At 43.8% G+C, this 21589-nt stretch overlaps 1 protein-coding gene and 1 non-coding gene across 2 annotated transcripts in view; both read right to left on the minus strand.

The window, feature by feature from the left end:
* Window positions 1-20558, minus strand: part of TOMM20 (translocase of outer mitochondrial membrane 20) — a 32750-nt gene extending 12192 nt beyond the window's left edge. The window contains exons 1-3 of the mRNA XM_066235435.1: window positions 20253-20558; window positions 11871-11917; window positions 9058-9139 (exon numbers count right to left, since the gene is read on the minus strand). Coding sequence (XP_066091532.1) covers window positions 9058-9139; window positions 11871-11917; window positions 20253-20373 — 250 coding nt within the window. The 5' untranslated portion in view covers window positions 20374-20558. The remainder of the gene's footprint in view (window positions 1-9057; window positions 9140-11870; window positions 11918-20252) is intronic.
* On the minus strand, window positions 19379-19508 carry LOC136321193 (small nucleolar RNA SNORA14). The gene has a single exon (XR_010728476.1). It is a non-coding gene; the product is annotated as a small nucleolar RNA SNORA14 (small nucleolar RNA).
* Window positions 20559-21589: the final 1031 nt, after the last annotated feature.

Below are 21589 nucleotides of genomic sequence, written 5' to 3' on the forward strand. Positions count from 1 at the left end.
ACCCATCTGCTTCTCCATCCCTCCCCCTCTCCTTTCTCTCTGTCTCTCTCTTCCCCTTCCGCAGCCAAGGCTCCATTGGAGCAAAGTTGGCCCTGGCACTGAGGATGGCTCCATGGCCTCTGCCTCAGGCGCTAGAATGGCCCTGGTTGCAACAGAGCGACGCCCCAGATGGGCAGAGCATCGCCCCCTGGTGGGCATGCCGGGTAGATCCCGGTCAGGCACGTGACGGAGTCTAACTGTCTCCCCGTTTCTAACTTCAGAAAAATACAAAAAAAAAAAAAAGCCACCTCCATTTCCCTGCCTCTCATTAACCTGTCCCCATCACTGTGGGTAACTTTCCTACTCAATTTGGATCTAACAGCTCAAACCACATAGACAGACAGTCCTACTGCATGAATCTTGAAGACAATCCAAATGTATGTAATTAGGAGTATCCTATATTCTACCTTAAAATTAGCAAATTAACTAAAAATGCTTCTATTTTGGGGGTTCTAGTAGAAGAAAATTTTGATAATACAGACTCTTTATGAGCATGAAGAACATCTACCTGAGAATATTTGCATGAATTGAAATACAGTGATGCCTTGACACACAAGTTCAATTCGTTTCATGGCCAAGCTTGTGGCTCAGTTTGCTCGTGTGTCGAATCAAATTTCCCCATTTAAATTAATGAGAATGGGCCCTGGCCGGTTGGCTCAGCTGTAGAGCGTCGGCCTGGCGTGCAGGGGACGCGGGTTCGATTCCCGGCCAGGCACATAGGAGAAGCACCCATTTGCTTCTCCACCCCACCCCCCTCCTTCCTCTCTGTCTCTCTCTTCCCCTCCCGCAGCCAAGGCTCCATTGGAGCGAGGATGGCCCCGGCGCTGGGGATGGCTCCTTGGCCTCTGCCCCAGGCGCTAGAGTGGCTCTGGTAGCAACAGAGCGACGCCCTGGAGGGGCAGAGCATCGCCCCCTGGTGGGCGTGCCAGGTGGATCCCGGTCGGGCGCATGCGGGAGTCTGTCTGACTGTCTCTCCCCATTTCCAGCTTCAGAAAAATACAAAAAAAAAAAAAAAAAAAAAAAAAAAAAAAATAATGGGAATGCAATTAATCCGTTTCAGCCCCCAAAACCTACAGAAATTTTTCGTTTCATATGCTTTTAAATAAGAAAATGCTGGCCCTGGCCGGTTGGCTCAGCGGTAGAGCGTCGGCCTAGCGTGTGGAGGACCCGGGTTCGATTCCCGGCCAGGGCACATAGGAGAAGCGCCCATTTGCTTCTCCACCCCACCCCCCTCCTTCCTCTCTGTCTCTCTCTTCCCCTCCTGCAGCCAAGGCTCCATTGGAGCAAAGATGGCCCGGGCGCTGGGCATGGCTCTGTGGCCTCTGCCTCAGGCGCTAGAGTGGCTCTGGTCGCAATATGGCGACGCCCAGGATGGGCAGAGCATCGCCCCCTGGGGGGCAGAGCACCACCCCTGGTGGGCGTGCCGGGTGGATCCCGGTCGGGCGCATGCGGGAGTCTGTCTGACTGTCTCTCCCTGTTTCCAGCTTCGGAAAAATGAAAAAAAAAAAAAAATATATATATATATATACTTTATAAATAATAAATATATATTTACGCATAATAAGAGAATGTAAAGAAATGAACTAGTTTATGAAGTATATTTACCTTCAAGGTCAGGCAAAGACGCTGGCCAAGAGGAAGGAGATTGGTGAAGGAGGTTTTCATTTCCTGCGCTACCACTTTTTTTTTTTTTTTTAGAGACAGAGAGAGTCAGAAAGAGGGATAGACAGGGACAGACAGACAGGAAAGAAGAGATGAGAAGCATCATTCCTTAGTTTTTCATTGCACATTGCAACACCTTAGTTGTTTATTGATTGCTTTCTCATATGTGCCTTGACCGTGGGCCTTCAGCAGACTGAGTAACCTCTTGCTCGAGCCAGCGACCTTCAGTCCAAGCTGGTGAGCTTTTGCTCAAACCAGATGAGCCCGTGCTCAAGTTGGCGACCTTGGGGTCTTGAACCTGGATCCTCTGCATCCCAGTCCAATGCTCTATCCACTGCGCCATCGCCTGGTCAGGCTCGTGCGCTACCACTTAACATAACTTACTCTCTACACACTTAACACTACATTTAATTGCAAAGTTTAACTTACCATGTATGATATGTAACTTTATTGCTAAATTTAATTGCTATTTTTTTACTGTTTTTTAAATTTTTTTATTTTATTTTATTTTATTTTATTTTATTTATTCATTTTTAGAGAGGAAAGAGGAAGAGAGAGAGAGACAGAGAGGAGAGAGAGACAGGGGAGAGGAGCTGGAAGCATCAACTCCCATATGTGCCTTGACCAGGCAAGTCCAGGGTTTTGAACCGGCGACCTCAGCATTTCCAGGTCGACGCTTTATACACTGCACCACCACAGGTCAGGCTTATTTTTACTTTGTTTAATCATCATTTTCTACACTGACTTTGGTTTTTTCACCACACTTGCCTTGCTTTCACTTAGAGGCCATTTTCATTTCAACAAAAACCTTCCCATGGAAGTTTGTTTCTTTCTCCCTTTTAGAACGTTCAGCAGGCCATCTATTGGAGGGTAGCAGAAGCTCATGATTCAAATATCTGCTCGTGTCACTTACAGCAAAAAATCCCGTGAGTGACTGCTCATCTCTCAAACTGCTCGTGATTTCAAGTGCTCATGTGTCAAGGTACCACTGTACTACAATTTGGCCCTGGCCAGTTGGCTCAGTGGATAGTATGGACATCTGACATTCAATTCCCAGACAAGGCACACAGGAGAGGTGAACATTTGTTTCTCTCCTCCTCTCCCTTCTCTCCCTCTTCCCCTCCCCACATCCAATGGCACCATTGGTTTGAGCATTGGCCCCAGACACTGAGGATAGCTTGCTGTAGCTTCAACCTCATGAGCTAAAAATTGCTCAGTTGAGCTCTGGCCAGTTGGCTCTGTGGTAGAGCATCAACCCAAAATGTGGCAGTCCTGGGTTCAATTTCTGGTCAGGGCACATAGGAGAGGGGACCATCTTTTTTTCCACCCCTGCCCTTCTTTTTTCCTCCTGCAGCCATGGCTCAAGTGGTTCAAGTCAAGTTGGCCCCAGACACTGAGGATGACTCCATGGCCTCTGCCTCAGGCACTGGAATAGCTCAGTTGCCAAGCAATGGAGCAGCTGCGCACACAGGCAGAGCATTGTCTAGTAGGGGGCTTGCTGAGTGACTCATTGCCTCCCCTCCTTTCAAATAAAAAGAAGCAATTCCAGTGTTGTATAAATACCAGAGTGCATTACTTACACACACCAAGGTGGTTTTAGATTTATTCATTTTAAAAAGGAAAGAAAGAGGCCTGACCTGTGGTGGCGCAGTGGATAAAGCATCGACCTGGAAATGCTGAGGTCGCCGGTTCGAAACCCTGGGCTTGCCTGGTCAAGACACATATGGGAGTTGATGCTTCCAGCTCCTCCCCCCTTCTCTCTCCCTGTCTCTCCTCTCTCTGTCTCTCCCTCTCCTCTGTAAAAAAAAAAAAAAAAAAAAAGGAAAGAAAGAGCCTGTCCTGTGGTGGCGCAGTGGATAAAGCGTCGACCTGGAAATGCTGAGGTCGCCGGTTCGAAACCCTGGGCTTGCCTGGTCAAGGCACATATGGGAGTTGATGCTTCCTGCTCCTCCCCTCTTCTCTCTCTCTCTCGGTCTTTCTCTCCTCTCTCTCTCTCCTTTCTAAAATTAAAAAAAAAAAAAAAGAGGCCCTGGCGTGGAGGAGTGCCGGGTTCAATTCCCGGCCAGTTGTTATTTTATACAACTGGCAGTGGAGATTTCACAGGAGAAGCACCCATCTGCTTCTCCACCCCTCCCCCTCTCCTTCCTCTCTGTCTCTCTCTTCCCCTCCCGCAGCCGAGGCTCCATTGGAGCAAAAGATGGCCCAGGCGCTGGGGATGGCTCCTTGGCCTCTGCCCCAGGCGCTAGAGTGGCTCTGGTCTCCACAGAGCAACCCCCCGGATGGGCAGAGCATCGGCCCCTGGTGGGCGTGCCGGGTGGATCCCGGTTGGGCGCATGCGGGAGTCTGATTGCCTCCCCGTTTCCAGCTTCAGAAAAATAAATTTAAAAAAAAAAAAGGAGCCTGACCTGTGGTGGCGCAGTGGATAAAGCGTCGACCTGGAAATGCTGGGGTCGCCGGTTCAAAACCCTGGGCTTGCCTGGTCAAGGCACATATGGGAGTTGATGCTTTCAGCTCCTCCCCCCTGTCTCTCTCTCTCTCCTCTCTCTCTCCCCCTCCCTCTCTTCTCTCTAAAATGAATAAATAAAATAAATAAATAAATAATTTAAAAAAAAAAAAGGAAAGAAAGAGGGGAAAGAGGAGAGAGAGAAAGGAGAGATAAAGAGAGAAAGGAGAGAGATGCCTGACCTGTGGTGGTGCAGTGGGATAAAGCATCGACCTGGAATGCTGAGGTCGCCGGTTCGAAACCCTGGGCTTGCCTGGTCAAGGCAAATATGGGAGTTGATGCTTCCAGCTCCTCCCCCCCTCCTCTCTCTCTCTCTTTCTCTGTCTCTCTCTCTCCTCTCTAAAATGAATAAATAAATTAAAAAAAATTTTTTTTTAAAAAAAAAAGAAAGGAGAGAGACAGAGGAGAGAGAGAAGGGGGAGGAGCAGGAAGCATCAACTCCCATATGTGCCTTGACCAGGCAAGCCCAGGGTTTCAAACCAGTGACCCCAGCATTCCAGGTTGATGCTTTACCCACTGCGCCACCACAGGACAAGCACACTTAGCTGGTACAGCCTGTTATACACACCTCCTGGGCTACAGACCTGTGCAGTATGTTATGTACTATACACTGCAGGCAACTGTAACACAGGGGTAAGAATTTGTGTAAACATAAAAAGTTACTGTTATTTTATACGACTGGCAGTGGAGATTTCATAAGGGAGAAAAACAAAAATTTAATTACCAGTATACCTCCTGTATACCTGAGAGACCAAGAAAAACTGAGAACCTCATCGAAATGGCTAAAGCCACCACTTTAAGTTCTTTTTTTTTATTTTTTACTTTTATTTATTCATTTTAGAGAGGAGAGAGAGAGACAGGGGGGAGGAGCTGGAAGCATCAACTCCCATATGTGCCTTGACCAGGCAAGCCAGGGTTTTGAACCAGCGACCTCAGCATTTCCAGGTCGACGCTTTATCCACTGCGCCACCACAGGTCAGGCTAAAGCCACCACTTTAAACATTAAATACCCTTTTCAGCAGAAGTCAGAAGATGATGGTGGGGGAGTCAGTTATGGGAGGTGACCAGGAAAAGCACAGCAAACAAGGGTAAGATTGTTATAAACTGAAGTCATTGTCTTCTGCATTGATAAGGGTTTCTAGAAATAAAATCACCCCTCCTCCCAGTACGAGGAAGACACCTTTACAAAGAGATTTCCCTCACAAATGTCAATGTTTTCTATAAAGAGCAACTTCTAGCTTTTCAGTTTCTCCCATGTTTGCGGTTCTTAAAAATTATCTAGCCTTAAAAAAAAAAAATTATCTAGCCTAAAATAATCCTACAACAAAGAGAGATTTGCTGATAAATCCTATTCCCCACATAGTACACCAGGCATGACAACAAACATGTGAGTAATGAATTGCCCTACATAATGACATTACAACAGCTACAAAGTCACTAGGCAGCAGGAACTTTTCAGCTCCATTACAATCTTTAGGGACCAGTTTGTATATGCAGTCCATCCTTGACCAGAACATCATTATTTGATGACAACTCATGACTTTATTTAGATAGAAGTTACAAAAACTTTTTAAGAAAAAGCTCTATTTTCCTACTGAGCCCTGGCTGGAGAGATCAGTTCATTGGCGCATAGTCCCAATATAGCAATGTTGTGTGTTTGATCTCCAGTGAGGGCACATACAGGAACAATCAATGTTTCTGTCTTCTTTCCTGTCTTCCCTCTCTGAAATCAATATATCGCCTGACTAGGCAGTGGCGCAGTGGATAGAGCATCAGACTGGGATGCGGAGGACCCAGGTTCGAGACCCTGAGGTCGCCAGCTTGAGCGCGGGCTCATCTGGTTTGAGCAAAAGCTCACCAGCTTGGACCCAAGGTTGCTGGCTTGAGCAAGGGGTTACTTGGTCTGCTGTAGCCCCCCAGTCAAGGCACATATGAGAAAGCAATCCATGAACAACTAAGGTGCCACACGAAAAACTAATGGTTGATGCTTCTCATCTCCCTCCATTCCTGTCTGTCCTTATCTATACCTCTCTCAGTAAAAAAAATAAAATAAAATCAATAAATTAAAAAAAGAAAAGAAAAAGAAACAGCTGTACTGAAACCAAATCTTTAGTTTTTTTTCAAGTTTATAGTGTCTTTTAGGAGATAACAGTAGGCCTCCTTAGACTGCCCCAGAGAGCACTGAGAAAGCTGGATCAGACTAGTCCCGGGGGTTCACCCAGGCACAGATAGCCAACAACTGACTGGGACGGGTGGCCAGAACCAAAAATTTGTCTCTGTCCAACATCTGTGTGCTGACTCATCCTCGTGGACAGTAGTCAGAAGCAAGGGATGCTGGGCTCCTAGATCTTACCCAACCTAGAGTTTCCTTGTGCTCTCTCTCACCTTCCCCATTCCTACCTTAGATGGTTTGGTTCCAAGATTGTCCAATCACAACTCTTGAATTAGAATACATAAACATGTACAGTGTCTCTTTACCCTCTGTTGGGCAGATAAAATATATTTTGTTAAAGATGGCGCTGCCCACGTGGAAGCCATTGCCCAGGTGACGTTAATGTGTGTTGGGGGGCGGGCTGTGGGCAGGCAGGATCCTTGTAGCCTGGGGTTGGTTTTAGGACTAAGCCTTTCCTACCCTTTTTGATGTGGGGTGGTACAATCCCATCATGTCTTTGATAAGTGACTTTGTATCAGAGACTTCCCTATTTTGTATATTGGATTGAAGGTTTTGATTTCTACACTATAAAATGGGAGCAGAACGGTAGCTTGCTCTCTTGGTTCCTGAGATTAGCATTAGAGGAGAGAGAGCAGAGGGGAAAGGAGAGAGAAACCACGTGGAGGAGGCCAGAAGCAGCCAAGATGGCAGAGTGCTGAGTGAGAAACCAGTTTGTGCAGAGAGAAGGAAGGAGATGGGGAACAGAGGTGTAAAAGTCTGGTGAGCTAGAAACCTTTGATTCTAGGAAACTCGGATAAGTCAGTAGCTTTGTGAGCACTGAATGTGAGTGGGTTTTGGAGCCCAGTGTTTATTTCATTTGCCCGCCAGGTGCAAGCTAGGATTAAAGATGATGGACCACCAGTTTTTGGCTCCATTGTTTCTTTACCGACTATACGAATCCAATGCAAACCTGCATGGGCCAGGCTGCTATGATAGTGGCCGTGGATACTGGCTCTACACCCTCTAAATTCACTTCAAGTGTTTATTCAGGGGGACTGATCTGAGCTTTATCCCGAGTCTTGTTTGGCTGCCTGGTGGATAAACCTTTTTCTCTGTGGAGAACCTGTTGCCTCAAAGCAACATCTTCTCTGTTTGTGACAGGAAACAGACCCACTGACTTTGTTAACCATATTACACTGAAAAAGCTCCTTATCAACCATAAATTTATATCAGTGTGAAGAATTCTACCCAGTTTTCTGGGTCTTTTTAAAAAATCATCTGCCTGACCTGTGGTGGAGCAGTGGGTAAAGCGTCAACCTGGAAACGCTGAGGTTGCCGGTTCAAAGCCCTGGGCTTGCCTGGTCAAAGCATATATGGGAGTTGATGCTTCCAGCTCCTCCCCCTTCTCTCTCTCTGTCTCTCTCTCCTCTCTAAAAATGAATAAATAAATAAATAAAATTAAAAAATAAAAATAAAAAATCAGCCCATAAGACATCACTATGCTAAAAGTCCATGACACCAAACTTAGATTTTCTAACACCTGATCTAACTGCAGTTTCAACTTCTCCCAGAAACATAATCTTAATGAACCAATCAAGAATTCTCTGGTCAAGCCTGATCATGCAGTGGCGCAGTGGATAGAGCGTTGGACTGGGATGCGGAGGACCCAGGTTTGAGACCCCGAGGTCGCCAGCTTGAGCGCGGGCTCATCTGGTTTGAGCAAAATAAAAAAGCTCACCAGCTTGGACCCAGGGTCGCTGGTCCAAGCAAGGGGTTACTTGGTCTGCTGAAGGCCCGCGGTCATGGCACATATGAGAAAGCAATCAATGAACAACTAAGGTGTTGCAATGAAAAAAAAAAACACTGGTGATTGATGCTTCTCATCTCTCTCCGTTCCTGTCTGTCTGTCCCTATCTACCCCTCTCTCTGACTCTCTGTCTCTTAAAAAAAAAAAAAAAAGAATTCTCTGGTCAAGAAATAAGGTAATTCACTGCAAAGACCCTTCCTCATCCCTGCCCCAAGAAAAGAAAATCTACATAAAACCCTTCCCCTTCTCTGCCCCCAAAGAAAAGATGTCCCTAAATAATCATTTCTGATTTCTTTCACTAATAGTTCCCTTCCCCCACCCGCTTCCTATAAAAATCTTCCATTTTGGGCCTGACCTGTGGTGGTGCAGTGGATAAAACACATCGACCTGGAACACTGAGGTCGCCAGTTCAAAACCCTGGGCTTGCATGGTCAAGGCACATATGGGAGTTGATGCTTCCTGCTCCTTCGCCCTGTTCTCGCTATCTCTTCCTCTCTCTCTCCTCTCTCTAATAAAAAGGAATAAAAAAAATTTTTAAAAACCTTCCATTTTGTACAACCCATTGGTGGGAGCAATCTTCTAGTTGCTAGATGTTCCACTCATGAATAATTTAATAAAACCATATAAGGGCCCTGGTAAATAGCTCAGCTGGTTAGAGCATCATTAGGAAGCACAGAGGTTGTCCTTTTGATACCCAGTCAGGGCACATACAGAAACAGCTCAATGGTCCTGTGTGTGTGTGTGTGTGTGTGTGTGTGTGTGTGTGTTTCCCCCTTCCTCCCTCTCTCTAAAAAATAAACAAACATTAAAGAATAATAAAAAACTAAAATAAAACCACTTAAGAATCTCCACATTTACTTCGTTGAAGTTATTTTGTTTTTTCATGACTATTACCTTGGGCGAGTAACTCTTCACCAAGCTGTATTTCTTCAAGGAAAAATTTCTGAACAGCTTCAGCATCTTTAAGGTCAGGTAACTGTTTAAAAATAGAATATTTAATAAGTTAACAAAATTATGTCAGGGGACATAACCAATACCCAAAAAATCATACCACTTAAAAAAAAACACCCAAATTACAATTTACTCTTCAAAAGCAATCACAAAAATTAGTTATCTACATTGAAATAAATTAAGAAAAAAGTATTTATTGCTCAAACTGGTATTTGAACAGTTCTTAGAAAGTTGAGTCAAACCTAAAGAGGAATACAAATACCTCTACCATAAAATACGCACAGTACTATTTTTTGATTACCATTATTTTAGAATTTTATGTGTTATCACCTTGTTTTTTCTAGTCCAACATTATCTTGTAATGATTTTACATGCATCTAAAAGATTATAGTTACTCTTAAATGGCAATAGAATATACCATTAAACACTATATAATTGCATAATAATTACATATTTGTTGAGCAGTTGAGGTACTTCACAAACATTTGCTATTATAATTACAAGCAGCTTTGATGAAGTAAGTTTGCAGTTTTGTGTTTCTGTTTTCCAGTTTGTTACCTATTACAGGACCAAATGATTAACAATGCCACCAGCTATTTTGCTTGTCTCTTTTTAAAAATGCAAACCCACTATTAAAAAATTCCTTTTTATTTAAAGACCTGGATTCTATTAATGTAAATCTTTGGTTCTTGAATTATATTAAATACACTCCTATAATCCAACATGGGTGAAAAAATTTAAGTTTCTGAAAGTGAAGGCATCTCTCACAGACTACCCCAGGATACAGCAAGAATATGATGAGACCTGAATCCAAGCCTTTAATATATCAATGTTCCTATAGCCTTAAAAAACTGAAACAAGCCCTGGCCAGTTGGCTCAGTGGTAGAGCATCAACCTGGCGTGCAGGAGTCTCGGGTTCAATTCCCGGCCAGGGCACACAGACGAGAAGTACCCATCTGCTTCTCCACCCCTCCCCCTCTCCTTCCTCTCTGTCTCTCTCTTCCCCTCCCACAGCCAGGGCTCCATTGGAGCAAAGTTGGCCCCGGGCGCTGCAGATGGCTCTATGGCCTCTGCCTCAGGCGCTAGAATGGCTCTGGTTGTAACAGAGCATCACCCCCTGGTGGGCATGCTGGGTGGATCCCGGTCGGGCGCATGTAGGAGTCTGACTGCCTCCCCGTTTCCAACTTCAGAAAAATACAAAAAAAAGAAGAAAAAAAACCCAACTGAAACACAACAAACACATTTCAGAAAGGTAGTTTTGGACACAATAGAACTGTGTGCTTGTCTCTCATTTTTACTTCACTATTATCAAGTCCAATCAGTCTACTGCCTTACTTGATTGTTTCAAAGTAACAAAATGTAACATTTATCAATTTTTTTTTCTTGCCTCAACTTGCTTCAAAAAGAACCACTATTGATCCAGTAGTCCAAGTGCTGGGAATCCAGACAATGGAATTTATTTCAATAAAAAAGAAAAGCTCGCCTGGCCTGTGATGGCACAGGATAATGTGTCGACCTGGAGCGCTGATATCGTCAATTCAAAACCCAGGGCTTGCCCGGTCAAGGCACATAAGGGAGTTGATGCTTCCTGCTCTTCCCCCCTTCTCTCTCTCTCTCTCCCCTCTAAAATGAATAAACAAAATCTTTACAAAAGAAGAAAAGCACCCTGGCCAGGTAGCTCAATTGGTTAGAGCAACATCCCAATACGCCAAGGTTGCAGGTTCAATCCCCTGTCAGAGCACATACAAGAATCATCCAAAGAATGAATAAATATAAGTGAAACAATAAATCAGTGTCTCTTTCCCTTCCTCTCTCTCTAAAAATCAATAAAGTTAAAAAAATAAAACTATATGCACAATGATTAACATTTACTTACTTTACTTACACATGTCACAGAACATTTTTTTATCAGGCAGATAAACCTATGTAGTCATTTAAAATAATCATGAACACAGGATCTATGGAAAAGAAAAAAGTGAATAGAAAGATTTATATCTACCTTTATATACTACAACTAGGTAAAAAATTTTCAGGTGATAGGATTCTGGATCAGTGGCTATGAATACGTAACTTCTGAAATAAACATGTGGTTCTAAAGGAAAGAAAAATTAATGTTTTATTTTATTATTTTGAAGCAGCTGAGTGAATAGGTTTGAGCCTTTTGGTGTAAGACTGGAGTCTACCATTTTACTACCTCTTAAATACTGGGCAAACAGTTGTCTGTTTTTTACAGCCAAAAAAATGAGAAACAATGAAGAGATGGATTAATCTACAACTGATTTCAGTTAACTATTCCTAAAAACAGCAAATTATATTTTCAAATAGAACATCAAGGTAGCTTTCTTCAAAATATATACATGAAATAGAGTTTTTTGGGGTGTTTTTGTTTTTTCTTATTCATTTTTTTTATTAGAGAGAGAGAGAGAGAGAGAGAGAGAAGGGGGGAAGAGCAAGAAGCATCAACTCCCATATGTGCCTTAATCAGATAAGCCCGGGGTTTCAAACCAGCAACCTCAGCATTCCAGGTCAAATCTTTAATTACTGCAGCACCACAGGTCAGGCCATAAAATAGAGTTTTAAATAATTATTTCTATAAAGTATACAGTAGAGGGGTGAGCAAAAGTAGGCTTGCCGTTGTTCATATGTAAAATACAATAATTAATAAATACAAATTCAAGTGTTTCGTGTACTCACAACTATAAAGCTACTTTGCACACCCCTATACAATCTAAACAAAGAAGTAGATTAGGTATTACCTTGGAAAGTCCAGCTCTCTCCTTGGCAAGCTTTTGTTTCTTTCTTCCTATAAGAAATGAAATATTTTCATTTTATCATTAAAATGATAATCAAAAGAAGTCTAAATGCTGTGGCAGTCATTCATTCTATTTCCAAAATATTACCAATTCCTTGGGCTTTCTGCTTCTGAGGTCTCCTTGTGATTTGTCAGGGTCATATGAATAGTTCTGGTCAAGGAGCTTTGGGCAATATGACATTTCTGGTCAGGAGTTTTTTCCTTCCTCCTAGGCACCAAGATCAGCCATTTACAAGATGGAGTTAGCTATAACAGCTAGGTCTCATGAGTAATTACAGCAGAGCAAGCCCTCCCTCCCAACTTACAAGGAATATGAAAATGAGCTAGAATTAAACCACCATTGCTAAGGAGTTTCATTACTAAAATACAGTAGATTCTATTTACTAAATGTTGAACACGGACTGGCGTTCTTAAAGAGGGGGGGAGAATTAGCATTTAAGAAAGTTATTTTACATTTTTTAAGATTTTATTTCTTGATTCTGAGAGAGAGAGAGAAACAGGGGTGGGGAGGAGCAATAAGCATCAACTTGTAGTATATAGTTGTTTCCCATATGTGCAGTGACCAGGCAAGCCCAGGGTTTTGAACCAGTTACCTCAGCCTTCCAGTTTGAATGCTTTACCCACTGCACAACACAGGTCAGGCAGAGAAAGTTTTCTTTAAAAACAAAAAAATGATAATAAACATAGCCCTGGCCACATAGCTCAGTTGGTTGGAGAACTGTCCCAATATACCAAGGTTGTGGGTTCAAACCCGTCAGGGCACATATAAGTCATTCACTGAATGCATAAATAAGTGAAAACAAGAAGATGTCTCCCCCTCACACTTCCACTCTCTCTAAAATCTCAAATTATACTGCTCACAAAAATTAGGAGATATTTCAAAATGAATATGAAATGATAAAATATCCCCTAATTTTTGTATGTAATTAGGTATTTTATCATAGCACAGCTACGACTGAGCAGTGAATGTAAGTAAATAAATAAATGTAGGCCCTGGCTGGTTACCTCAGTTGGTTAGAGCGTTATCCCAATATGCCAAGGTTGTGGGTTCAATCCCCAGTCAGAGCACATATAGCAATCAACCAATGAATGCATAAAGAAAACAAATCAGTGTTTCTCTCTCTCTCTAAATTTTTTTTTCTAAAAAGTCCTGGCCTGATGGCTCAGTTGGCTGGATCATCCTGAAGCACAGAGGTTGCTGGTTCGATCCCTGGTCAGGGCATAAAGGAATAGATGGGTGTTCCTGTCTCTCCCTCCTTTGCTAAAATCAATTTTAAAAAAAATTAAAATGTAGTGTTCATGCATTTGATAAAAAAATCAGGGATAGGGAACAGTGCTCAGAAATGCATTGTTAAATTAACTCACTACTGCTGGCTGGTTAAGGGGAAAAAAAAACCTCTGCCTACAGTCAAAGATGTGGGTTTTTATTGGGGGGGGGCTTGTTTTTGCTGTGAAACAGCAATACTACATCTCCAGGAGCAAGAGATGTGTACTTAAATTGGCAATTCACTGTACACCCCAATGTGAAGGTGCTGGCACAAAGAAGGCACAGGCTTTGTCTATATACCAGCTCTTCCACTTACAGTGCCACCTTGGGCAAGCTACAGTAACCTTTGCTTCACTTTCTTCTTATGTAAAATTCGTCCAAAAACAGTGCCTGCGTTAGAGATGTGAGGATTAAATGAGTTAATGTATGTGAAGTATTTTTAAATTGTGGCTAGTTTATAACATGCCATACAAGCGCTTTTATTATATATATAGTTCAATACCAACTCTTCAGCTAAGGAGCTGTGCTATGATAAAATACCTAATCACTAAAATCTAGCAGTGACATGGAGAATAACCACATGGCATAGCTAGCTAGGAAAGGCAAGGTTCTAATACTTATTACTTGGATGACCTCAGGTAAATAAATCTCTGTGGGAGACTACCAGTAGCAAAGCTCTTGTAGTTCGAGGCTTAAGCAAAAGGCTTAGTTCTCCCCCCCATTTCCTCCATATTGGCAATGAAGCTGAGTATTTGCACTCACCCCAACCACCACCTCACTTGCTTGGTTAAGTTGCTAACGGCTGTTTTTCTCCACACCTCCATGTTAGTTGTGTTGCTGGATTGTTTCTACTCATTCTATCCTCCAGTCCTATCCCCCATGTCCTTCGGAGAGACCGAAGGCAATTTCCTTTTATTCTTTGTTTTGTGAAGTTAAGATGTATGTACGGTGGAGGTTTTCTGCATTTGGGAGAATTCTTGGGTTACCTTGGAAATGTGACTTTGTTTTAATTATCTCTTTGATTTGCTAATGACTTCACTTTGCCCTATAAAAGTAGGTAGGGTAGCCTGATCAGGCAGTGGCACAGTGGATAGAGCGTCAGACTGGGATGCCGAGGACCCAGGTTCGAGACCCCAAGGTCGCCAGCTTGAGCGCAGGCTCATCTGGTTTGAGCAAAAGCTCACCAGCTTGGACCCAACGTCACTGGCCTGAGCAAAGGGTTACTTGGTCTGCTGAAGGCCCATGGTCAAGGCACATATGAGAAAGCAATCAATGAACAACTAAGGTGTCGCAATGCGCAATGAAAAACTAATGATTGATGCTTCTCATCTCTCCATTCCTGTCTGTCCCTGTCTATCCCTCTATGACTCTGTCTCTGTAGTATAAAAAAAAAAAGAGAGAAAAAAAATAAAAGTAGGTAGGGTGGTGAAGACTCATTTTTTGCAAGCTATCTTCTGCGTTGCAGAGAGTCCTTCTAAGCCCATTCTATTTCTCTTTAAGCCTATTTTCTTAATTTCATACTGTTCCCACTCAGGAGCTGGAGTTATTAGCCGCGCTGGTTCACAGCAAATCTCAACTCTCCAAAGATAAAGCACGGTTAACTTTACCACTGTCAGAAACAAAGCTGGAATGAAACAAATGTCCTCCACAAATCCAAGTCCCAATACTAAAGAGGCAGTGACCTGCCCTGGCTGGGTGGCTAGGTTGGTTGGAATGTCACCCCAAAGCTCAGAAGTTGTTGGTTCAATTCCCAGTCAGGGCACATACAAGAACATCCTGTCTCTCTCCCTCTTCCTCTCTTGCTAAAATCAATACATTAAAATAAATAAATAAAAAATAAAAAGGCAGTGACCTGTTTGCCTGTTAATTTACTATGATCAAGGAGTCTTCTTTTCTTATCTAACCTTACAAACTGGCTTTAACCACACCAGTATCTCTTGCCAACTTTAGCCCCATTAAACAAAGTGCCACAATTCTAAAGCTTAATACAATTTAGCAGTTTCAAAAGAAAAATATAGGTTAAAGTTGATCTTACATATTAATTGAGGACTGCCTATGTTTTCCTAATAAACTACTTTGCTAAGTGTTCATCACTGGGCAACTATTTGGGGAAAAAGAACACATTTCTTTTTCACATTCTATCCTCAAGTTTCTTAAGGGTTTTGTTTGGCCCTCTTTTGGCAGAAAATAACAAACAATACCAAACTTACATTAACTAATTCCTAAATATCATGGCACAGACTAGTGCAGTAAGGGGAATACTAAGACTAGAAGAGAAATAGAAGACTTCACAGAGAAAAACTGCCACGAAGACAAAGAACACTTGGATGTTAAGTAAGAACTCCACGCCTGACCTTTGGTGGCGCAGTGGACAAAGCGTCGACCTGGAATGCTGAGGTCACCAGTTCAAATCCCTGGGCTTGCCCAGTCAAGGCACATATGGGAGTTGATGCTTCCTGCTCCTCCCCCCTCTCCCCCTTCTCTAAAATGAATAAATAAAACCTTATAAATAAAAAAAAAAAAGGTAAGAACTCTGCAAATTTTTTTAAAGATTTTATTTATTCATTATAGAGAGGGGAGAGAGAGAGAAGTGGATAGAGCGTCGGACTGGGATGCGGAAGACCCAAGTTCGAGACTCCGAGGTTGCCAGCTTGAGTGTGGGCTCATCTGGTTTGAGCAAAGCTCACCAGCTTGGACCCAAGGTCGCTGGCTCAAGCAAGGGGTTACTCGGTCTGCTATAACCCCAAGGTCAAGGCACGTGTGAGAAAGCAATCAATGAACAACTAAGGTGTCTCAACAAAAAACTGATGATTGACGCTTCTCATCTCTCTCCGTTACTGTCTGTCTGTCCCTATCTATCCCTCTCTCTGACTTTCTCTCTGTCTCTGTAAAAAAAATTAAAAAAAAAAAAAGTAAATAAATAAAAAATAAAACATTCTCATGTATTACAATCCATTCATTTCCTACCACTCATGTTCATGATTGCGGGTAGCTGGAGCCAATCAAAGCTGTCCTCCGGGATAACACCAAATTTTTATTGGATAATGCATAATGTACACAGGCCGTTGTATGGCTCTCACGGAATTACATTTTAAAATATGTGGTGTTCGGGCCCTGGCCGGTTGGCTCAGTGGTAGAGCATCAGCCTGGTGTGCAGGAGTCCCGGGTTCGATTCCCGGCCAAGGAACACAGGAGAAGCGTCCATCTGCTTCTCCACCCCTCCCCCTCTCCTTCCTCTCTGTCTCTCTCTTCCCTTTCCGCAGCCAAGACTCCACTGGAGCAAAGCTGGCCAGGGAACTGAGGATGGCTCTATGGCCTCTGTCTCAGGCACTAGAATGGCTCTGGTTGTAACAGAGCATCGCCCCCTGGTGGGCATGCCGGGAGCATGCGGGAGTCTGTCTGCCTCCCCGTTTCCAACTTAAGGAAAATACAAAAAATATATATATATGTGTGGTGTTCATGGCTCTCTCAGCCAAAAAGGTTCCCGACTCCTGCTCTAAATGCTGTAGAAGTGAAGACATTCCCATCAAAATAAAAGGCATTTCAGAAATAAACATGGTAGCCCTGACAGGTTGCCTCAGCCACCTGGCTCAGTGTGTGAAAGTCCTGGGTTAGATTCCCAGTCAGGGCACACAGGAGAAGCAACTGATTGCTCCCCCTCTCCCTCTCTCTCTCACTTCCCCTCCCATAGTCAAGGCTGGAAGGGTTGGAGCAAAGCTAGCCCTGGGCACTGTGGATGGTTACATGGCCTGAGGCACTAAAGTAGCTTGGTTGCCAAGCAGCAGCCCAGATGGGCAGAGCATCTTGCCCAGGAGGGAGCTTGCGGGTGGATCTTGGTCTGGGTGCCTGCAGGAGTCTGTCTCTGCCTCCTGCCTCTCCCTTAATTTAAAAAAGAAAAAGAAGGCCTGACCTGTGGTGGCGCAGTGGATAAAGAGTCGACCTGGAAATGCTGAGGTCACCGGTTCGAAACCCTGGGCTTGCCTGGTCAAGGCACATATGGGAGTAGATGCTTCCAGCTCCTCCCCCCCTTCTCTCTCTCTATCTCTCCCTCTCCTCTCTAAAATGAATAAAGAAAAAAATTTAAAAAAATAAATAAAAAAGAAAAAAAGAAAGAAATGAACACGGCAAGTTTGTGGAATAAACAAATACAATTTGCTAAACCAGAATTTATGTAAAATGACAAAAATGGTAATAAAATCTGGTATAGAGAAACTTAAGTTTCCATTACTATCTAATTTTCTAGTTTATAGGGTGGAGAGGAGTATGCTGCTGCTGAATGTTGGATACAGTTACCAACTTTAAAGATTACAGTTACCAACTTTAAACATTCTGGCTTTAGTTTCCTAAGACAACTTGTTACATTACCTTATTTGCAGCTATAGTATCAGACAGTACCTCTATGATAAAGGGACAGATGGAAACAGACTGGCAAACCAATCAGCAAAATCAGGCTTTGACTCAGAATTTGCTAGAGGTTCCATGGGCTATTGTGTAAACCTAACAAGTTAAAACTCTACACAAGCTTACAAAAAGTTCCAAATTTAAGTCATTTATATAGCATCCATTTAAACAAGATTATTTAATATATATATTTTTAAATGCTGAATCATTTTATATAGTACTGGGTAAGTAAAACACACCTGTAGTAAGCACTATAATTTGGAAGTCAATTTTCACTTATTAATGATTAACAAAAATTATGCTTTTTAAAAGGCTTCAGAATCTCAGATACTACTTCAAACCTTAAATAACTTAAGCCTAAAAAAAATTAGAAAAGTTAACAAGCCAAAACAATTAAATTGAGAAATCCTGCAGATGTAAATATTCTATTGGAAATTAGACTAGAAAAATTCACTAGCTAAACTGAAGTAAATTTAATTCCACAAATGCTAGACTCCTCAAGTTGTTAAAATCAGCCAATCATACACAATCTATAATCAGAGTGCAAAATGACTGAATTAGTTCTAATTGCTAAAAATATCAAGTAAATTATGTTCATAAAAATCCTTGGCATTCATCAATTACTATGTGCCAGAGACTATAGTAACTCTGGTATAATATATTTTACAAAAGTGAAACTAAAACTTGAAGTAGGTTGCCCAAGGTTAATCAGTTAATAATTCAAACCAGACCACTTAAATCATTACACAAACACTCAAGCCAGAAAGGTAAATTAACGAATTAAAGATGAAAAGAAATTTTCAAGAAAAAAAATCTTTTCTTTTTTTTTTTTTAATTTTTATTTATTCATTTTAGAGGAGAGAGAGAGAGAGAAAGAAAGGGGGGGAGGAGCAGGAAGCATCAACTCCCATATGTGCCTTGACCGGGCAGGCCCAGGGTTTTGAACCAGCAACCTCAGCATTCCAGGTCGATGCTTTATCCACTGTGCCACCACAGGTCAGGCGAGAAAAAAAGTCTTAATGTATCTAGAAAGACAGCTTTTATTTATTCAACTAAAAATTATTTTTCTCAAGGTCTTATAACAGAATTACAGCGTTTCCAAAGGAAGAAAAGGTTAAAACATTCCTAACAGAGCTATGTATTTGCAACTACTTTTAAAACTATAGGAAATTTATCTAAATTCCAGTGGTTACACTTAAGGCCAGCATTAATGGAGGAACCTTCCTCATGCCAAGAGTGGTGATGGACACTGCAAACGTCTTACTTAATGTTCAAAAAACCAACCAGTGGCCGGTGGTGTTACCTGATCTTACTGAGAAAAATAAGATTCAGAAATCTCAAAATTATGCTGCTAATCTGTGACTAACCTGGACGTGGAAACTCAGTGTCAAACCCAAATTAGTATTCTTTCCGTCAGTCTACGTAACATTAAGTAAATTACCTCTATCTTCGCCCTCCTAAAACATAAGCGAGGATTCCACGTCCTATTTGGGATGTTGTGAGGCCAGGGCGGTCAACTGTGGCAGGCACTGGCCACACGTGCGTACTGAGCACAGAAAATGCCTTATAGAATTTAAAGAATAGGAAACAGAACATCACTTCTTTATTCTTTCTGGGCTTCAATTGCGATTCAATTTTAACTTCGGAAACTGAGCAACGTAGGTAAATTACAAAATATTTCCTAATCCAACAAATTTGCTCTTCTATTGCTGCAAATGAGTCTGCCTCGGAAATCCAGAACGCCGTGGCTCTGGGGGCGCGATCCGCTCTCGCGCAAGTCGGGGTGATGTCGCAGGTCTGAAATGGGGCCGCGCCAGATGGAAGGCGCAGCCCTTGGACGCCCTGCAATTCTGTAGCATCCGTTCATATCCTGGCAGCACGGGGCGCAGCCGCCAGGAGAGTTTAAGAATGCAAAGACGCCCTGGCCGGTTGGCTCAGCGGTAGAGCGTCGGCCTGGCGTGCGGAACTCCCGGGTTGGATTCCCGGCCAGGGCACACAAGAGAGGCGCCCATCTGCTTCTCCATCCCTCCCCCTCTCCTTCCTCTCTGTCTTTCTCTTCCCCTCTCGCAGCCAAGGCTCCACTGGAGCAAAGGATGGCCCGGGCGCTGGGGATGGCTTCTAGGCCTCTGCCCCAGGCACTAGAGTGGCTCTGGTCGCGACAGAGCGACGCCCCGGATGGGCAGAGCGTTGCCCCTGGTGGGCGTGCCGGGTGGATCCCGGTCGGGCGGATGCGGGAGTCTGTCTGACTGCCTCCCCGTTTCCAGCTTCAGAAAAATACAAAAGAAGAAAAAAAAAAAAAAAAGAATGCAAAGACGCTGCAGGGTCGGGCCTGCCGACTGGATCTCACGCAAAAATTGGTAAAATAGAAAAAATAAGACTTTCCGGGTAATAAGCATGTAGGTTTTAGAAGGCGAACGCAAATACAAACATAGAAAGAAACTCAAGCCCCTACCCCCAACACACACATACTCTAAGTTAAAATAGAAAAAGAATGTATTTTATACAACCCAAGTGAGGACACATGGGAGAATCGTCTCCGCCGCTCCAAAATGGAGGGACCGCGCCAGGGCGGCGGGGGACCGCCTCTTTCCGGGTCCGGCGCGAGGAGGTGGCGGCGGAGAGGCGGGAGTCAGCCGCCTGGCGTGGGGACCCACTCACGTTCTCGCAGCCTGTTCTTGAAGTTGGGGTCACTCCGTCTCTTGCGGTCGAAGTAAATGCAGTACCCGATGAAGAGGGCCCCGCACACGCCGGCGGCGATGGCGCTGTTCCGGCCCACCATCTTCTCTCGACCACAGAGACGAGCTGGCGGCCGAAAGGGCCAGGAAAGAAGCCGTTGGCGTCGAAACCTAAGAGCGACAGCACTGCTCACACAGACGCACGCCGCGAGAGACCGGGAAAGACGAAGAGCGCCATTTCCGGCCCGTCACCCAAGGCCCCCAAGGCCGGCCGTGGCAGTGCCTGAGCAGGAGCCGCGGGTTGTCCGCCGCAGCTCCTGAGCGGAAGCGCCCGCGCTGTTTCTGCGCCTGCGCAGGGGGCTTAGGCGAAGTCTGTGAGGTTCCGTGGGTGGTGTACAAGCTTTTGTGGGGAGTTCGCGAGTACTGCGCCAAGAACTTTCTCAGACAGCGCGGGGCAAATGGCGGGCATAGCTGCCGTGCACCATGCACAGAAGCAGGAAGTTGCTGATGACTAATGCTTTCTTTCATTCTTTTTTTTTTTTTTAATTTTTTTTTTTTAATTCATTTTAGAGAGGAGAGAGAGAGGGAGATAGAGAGACAAAGAGAGAGAAAGAGGGGAGGAGCTGGAAGCATCAACTCCCTTATGTGCCTTGACCAGGCAAGCCCTGGGTTTCGAACCGGCGAAACTTTCATTCTTGTATAATGCAGGCAGCCTGTCGTTTAATAGCCTAGTGACTATTATCTGACAGCAACCTGGGGTGGGCAGCATGTGGGTCCTTGACTTAGTGCAGAAAAGATTTCACAACAGAAGTCCATGCGATTTTGAGAGTATGTTTCTTAGTGTTCGGCAAACCAATGTGTTTCAAGGGTGAAACAAGTGAATTATGTTTGCTCGCTTGTATTTTGCATTGGCACATGGCAGCGCCATGTGTGTGTGGTCTGTGAAAAGCTGCTGCTGCTTGCACTCTGGGAAGCAGATTGTAAGGTACAAATTACCTTCCTGCTTGGGAGGGGCCATTATTTGCTGGAAAAGGGCTTTTTTCAACCAGCCATTTTGCTAGTGAGTCCAGAGAGGCAAGAGAGAAGACTGAGGGGGCTGGGAGCCCTGAGATTTTGGCCTGGCCTGTTTGGGGTGTGATGATGTGATAAGTGTAAGGTCGGTGGATAGAGGGATAGTCATGTGGGGAACTCAGACCCGCCCACTTTCGCTAGGACCGCCCACAATCAAGCCCGCCAAAGGAAGCTTCCCAGGAACCATTTAGAAAGAAGCGATCCTCTGCCAGCCAGTGAAGTTTCACCACGTCATAGTAACTCCACTTC

The sequence above is a fragment of the Saccopteryx bilineata genome, chromosome 1 (assembly GCF_036850765.1).
Source record: "Saccopteryx bilineata isolate mSacBil1 chromosome 1, mSacBil1_pri_phased_curated, whole genome shotgun sequence".
NCBI classification, from domain to species: Eukaryota; Metazoa; Chordata; class Mammalia; order Chiroptera; family Emballonuridae; genus Saccopteryx; species Saccopteryx bilineata.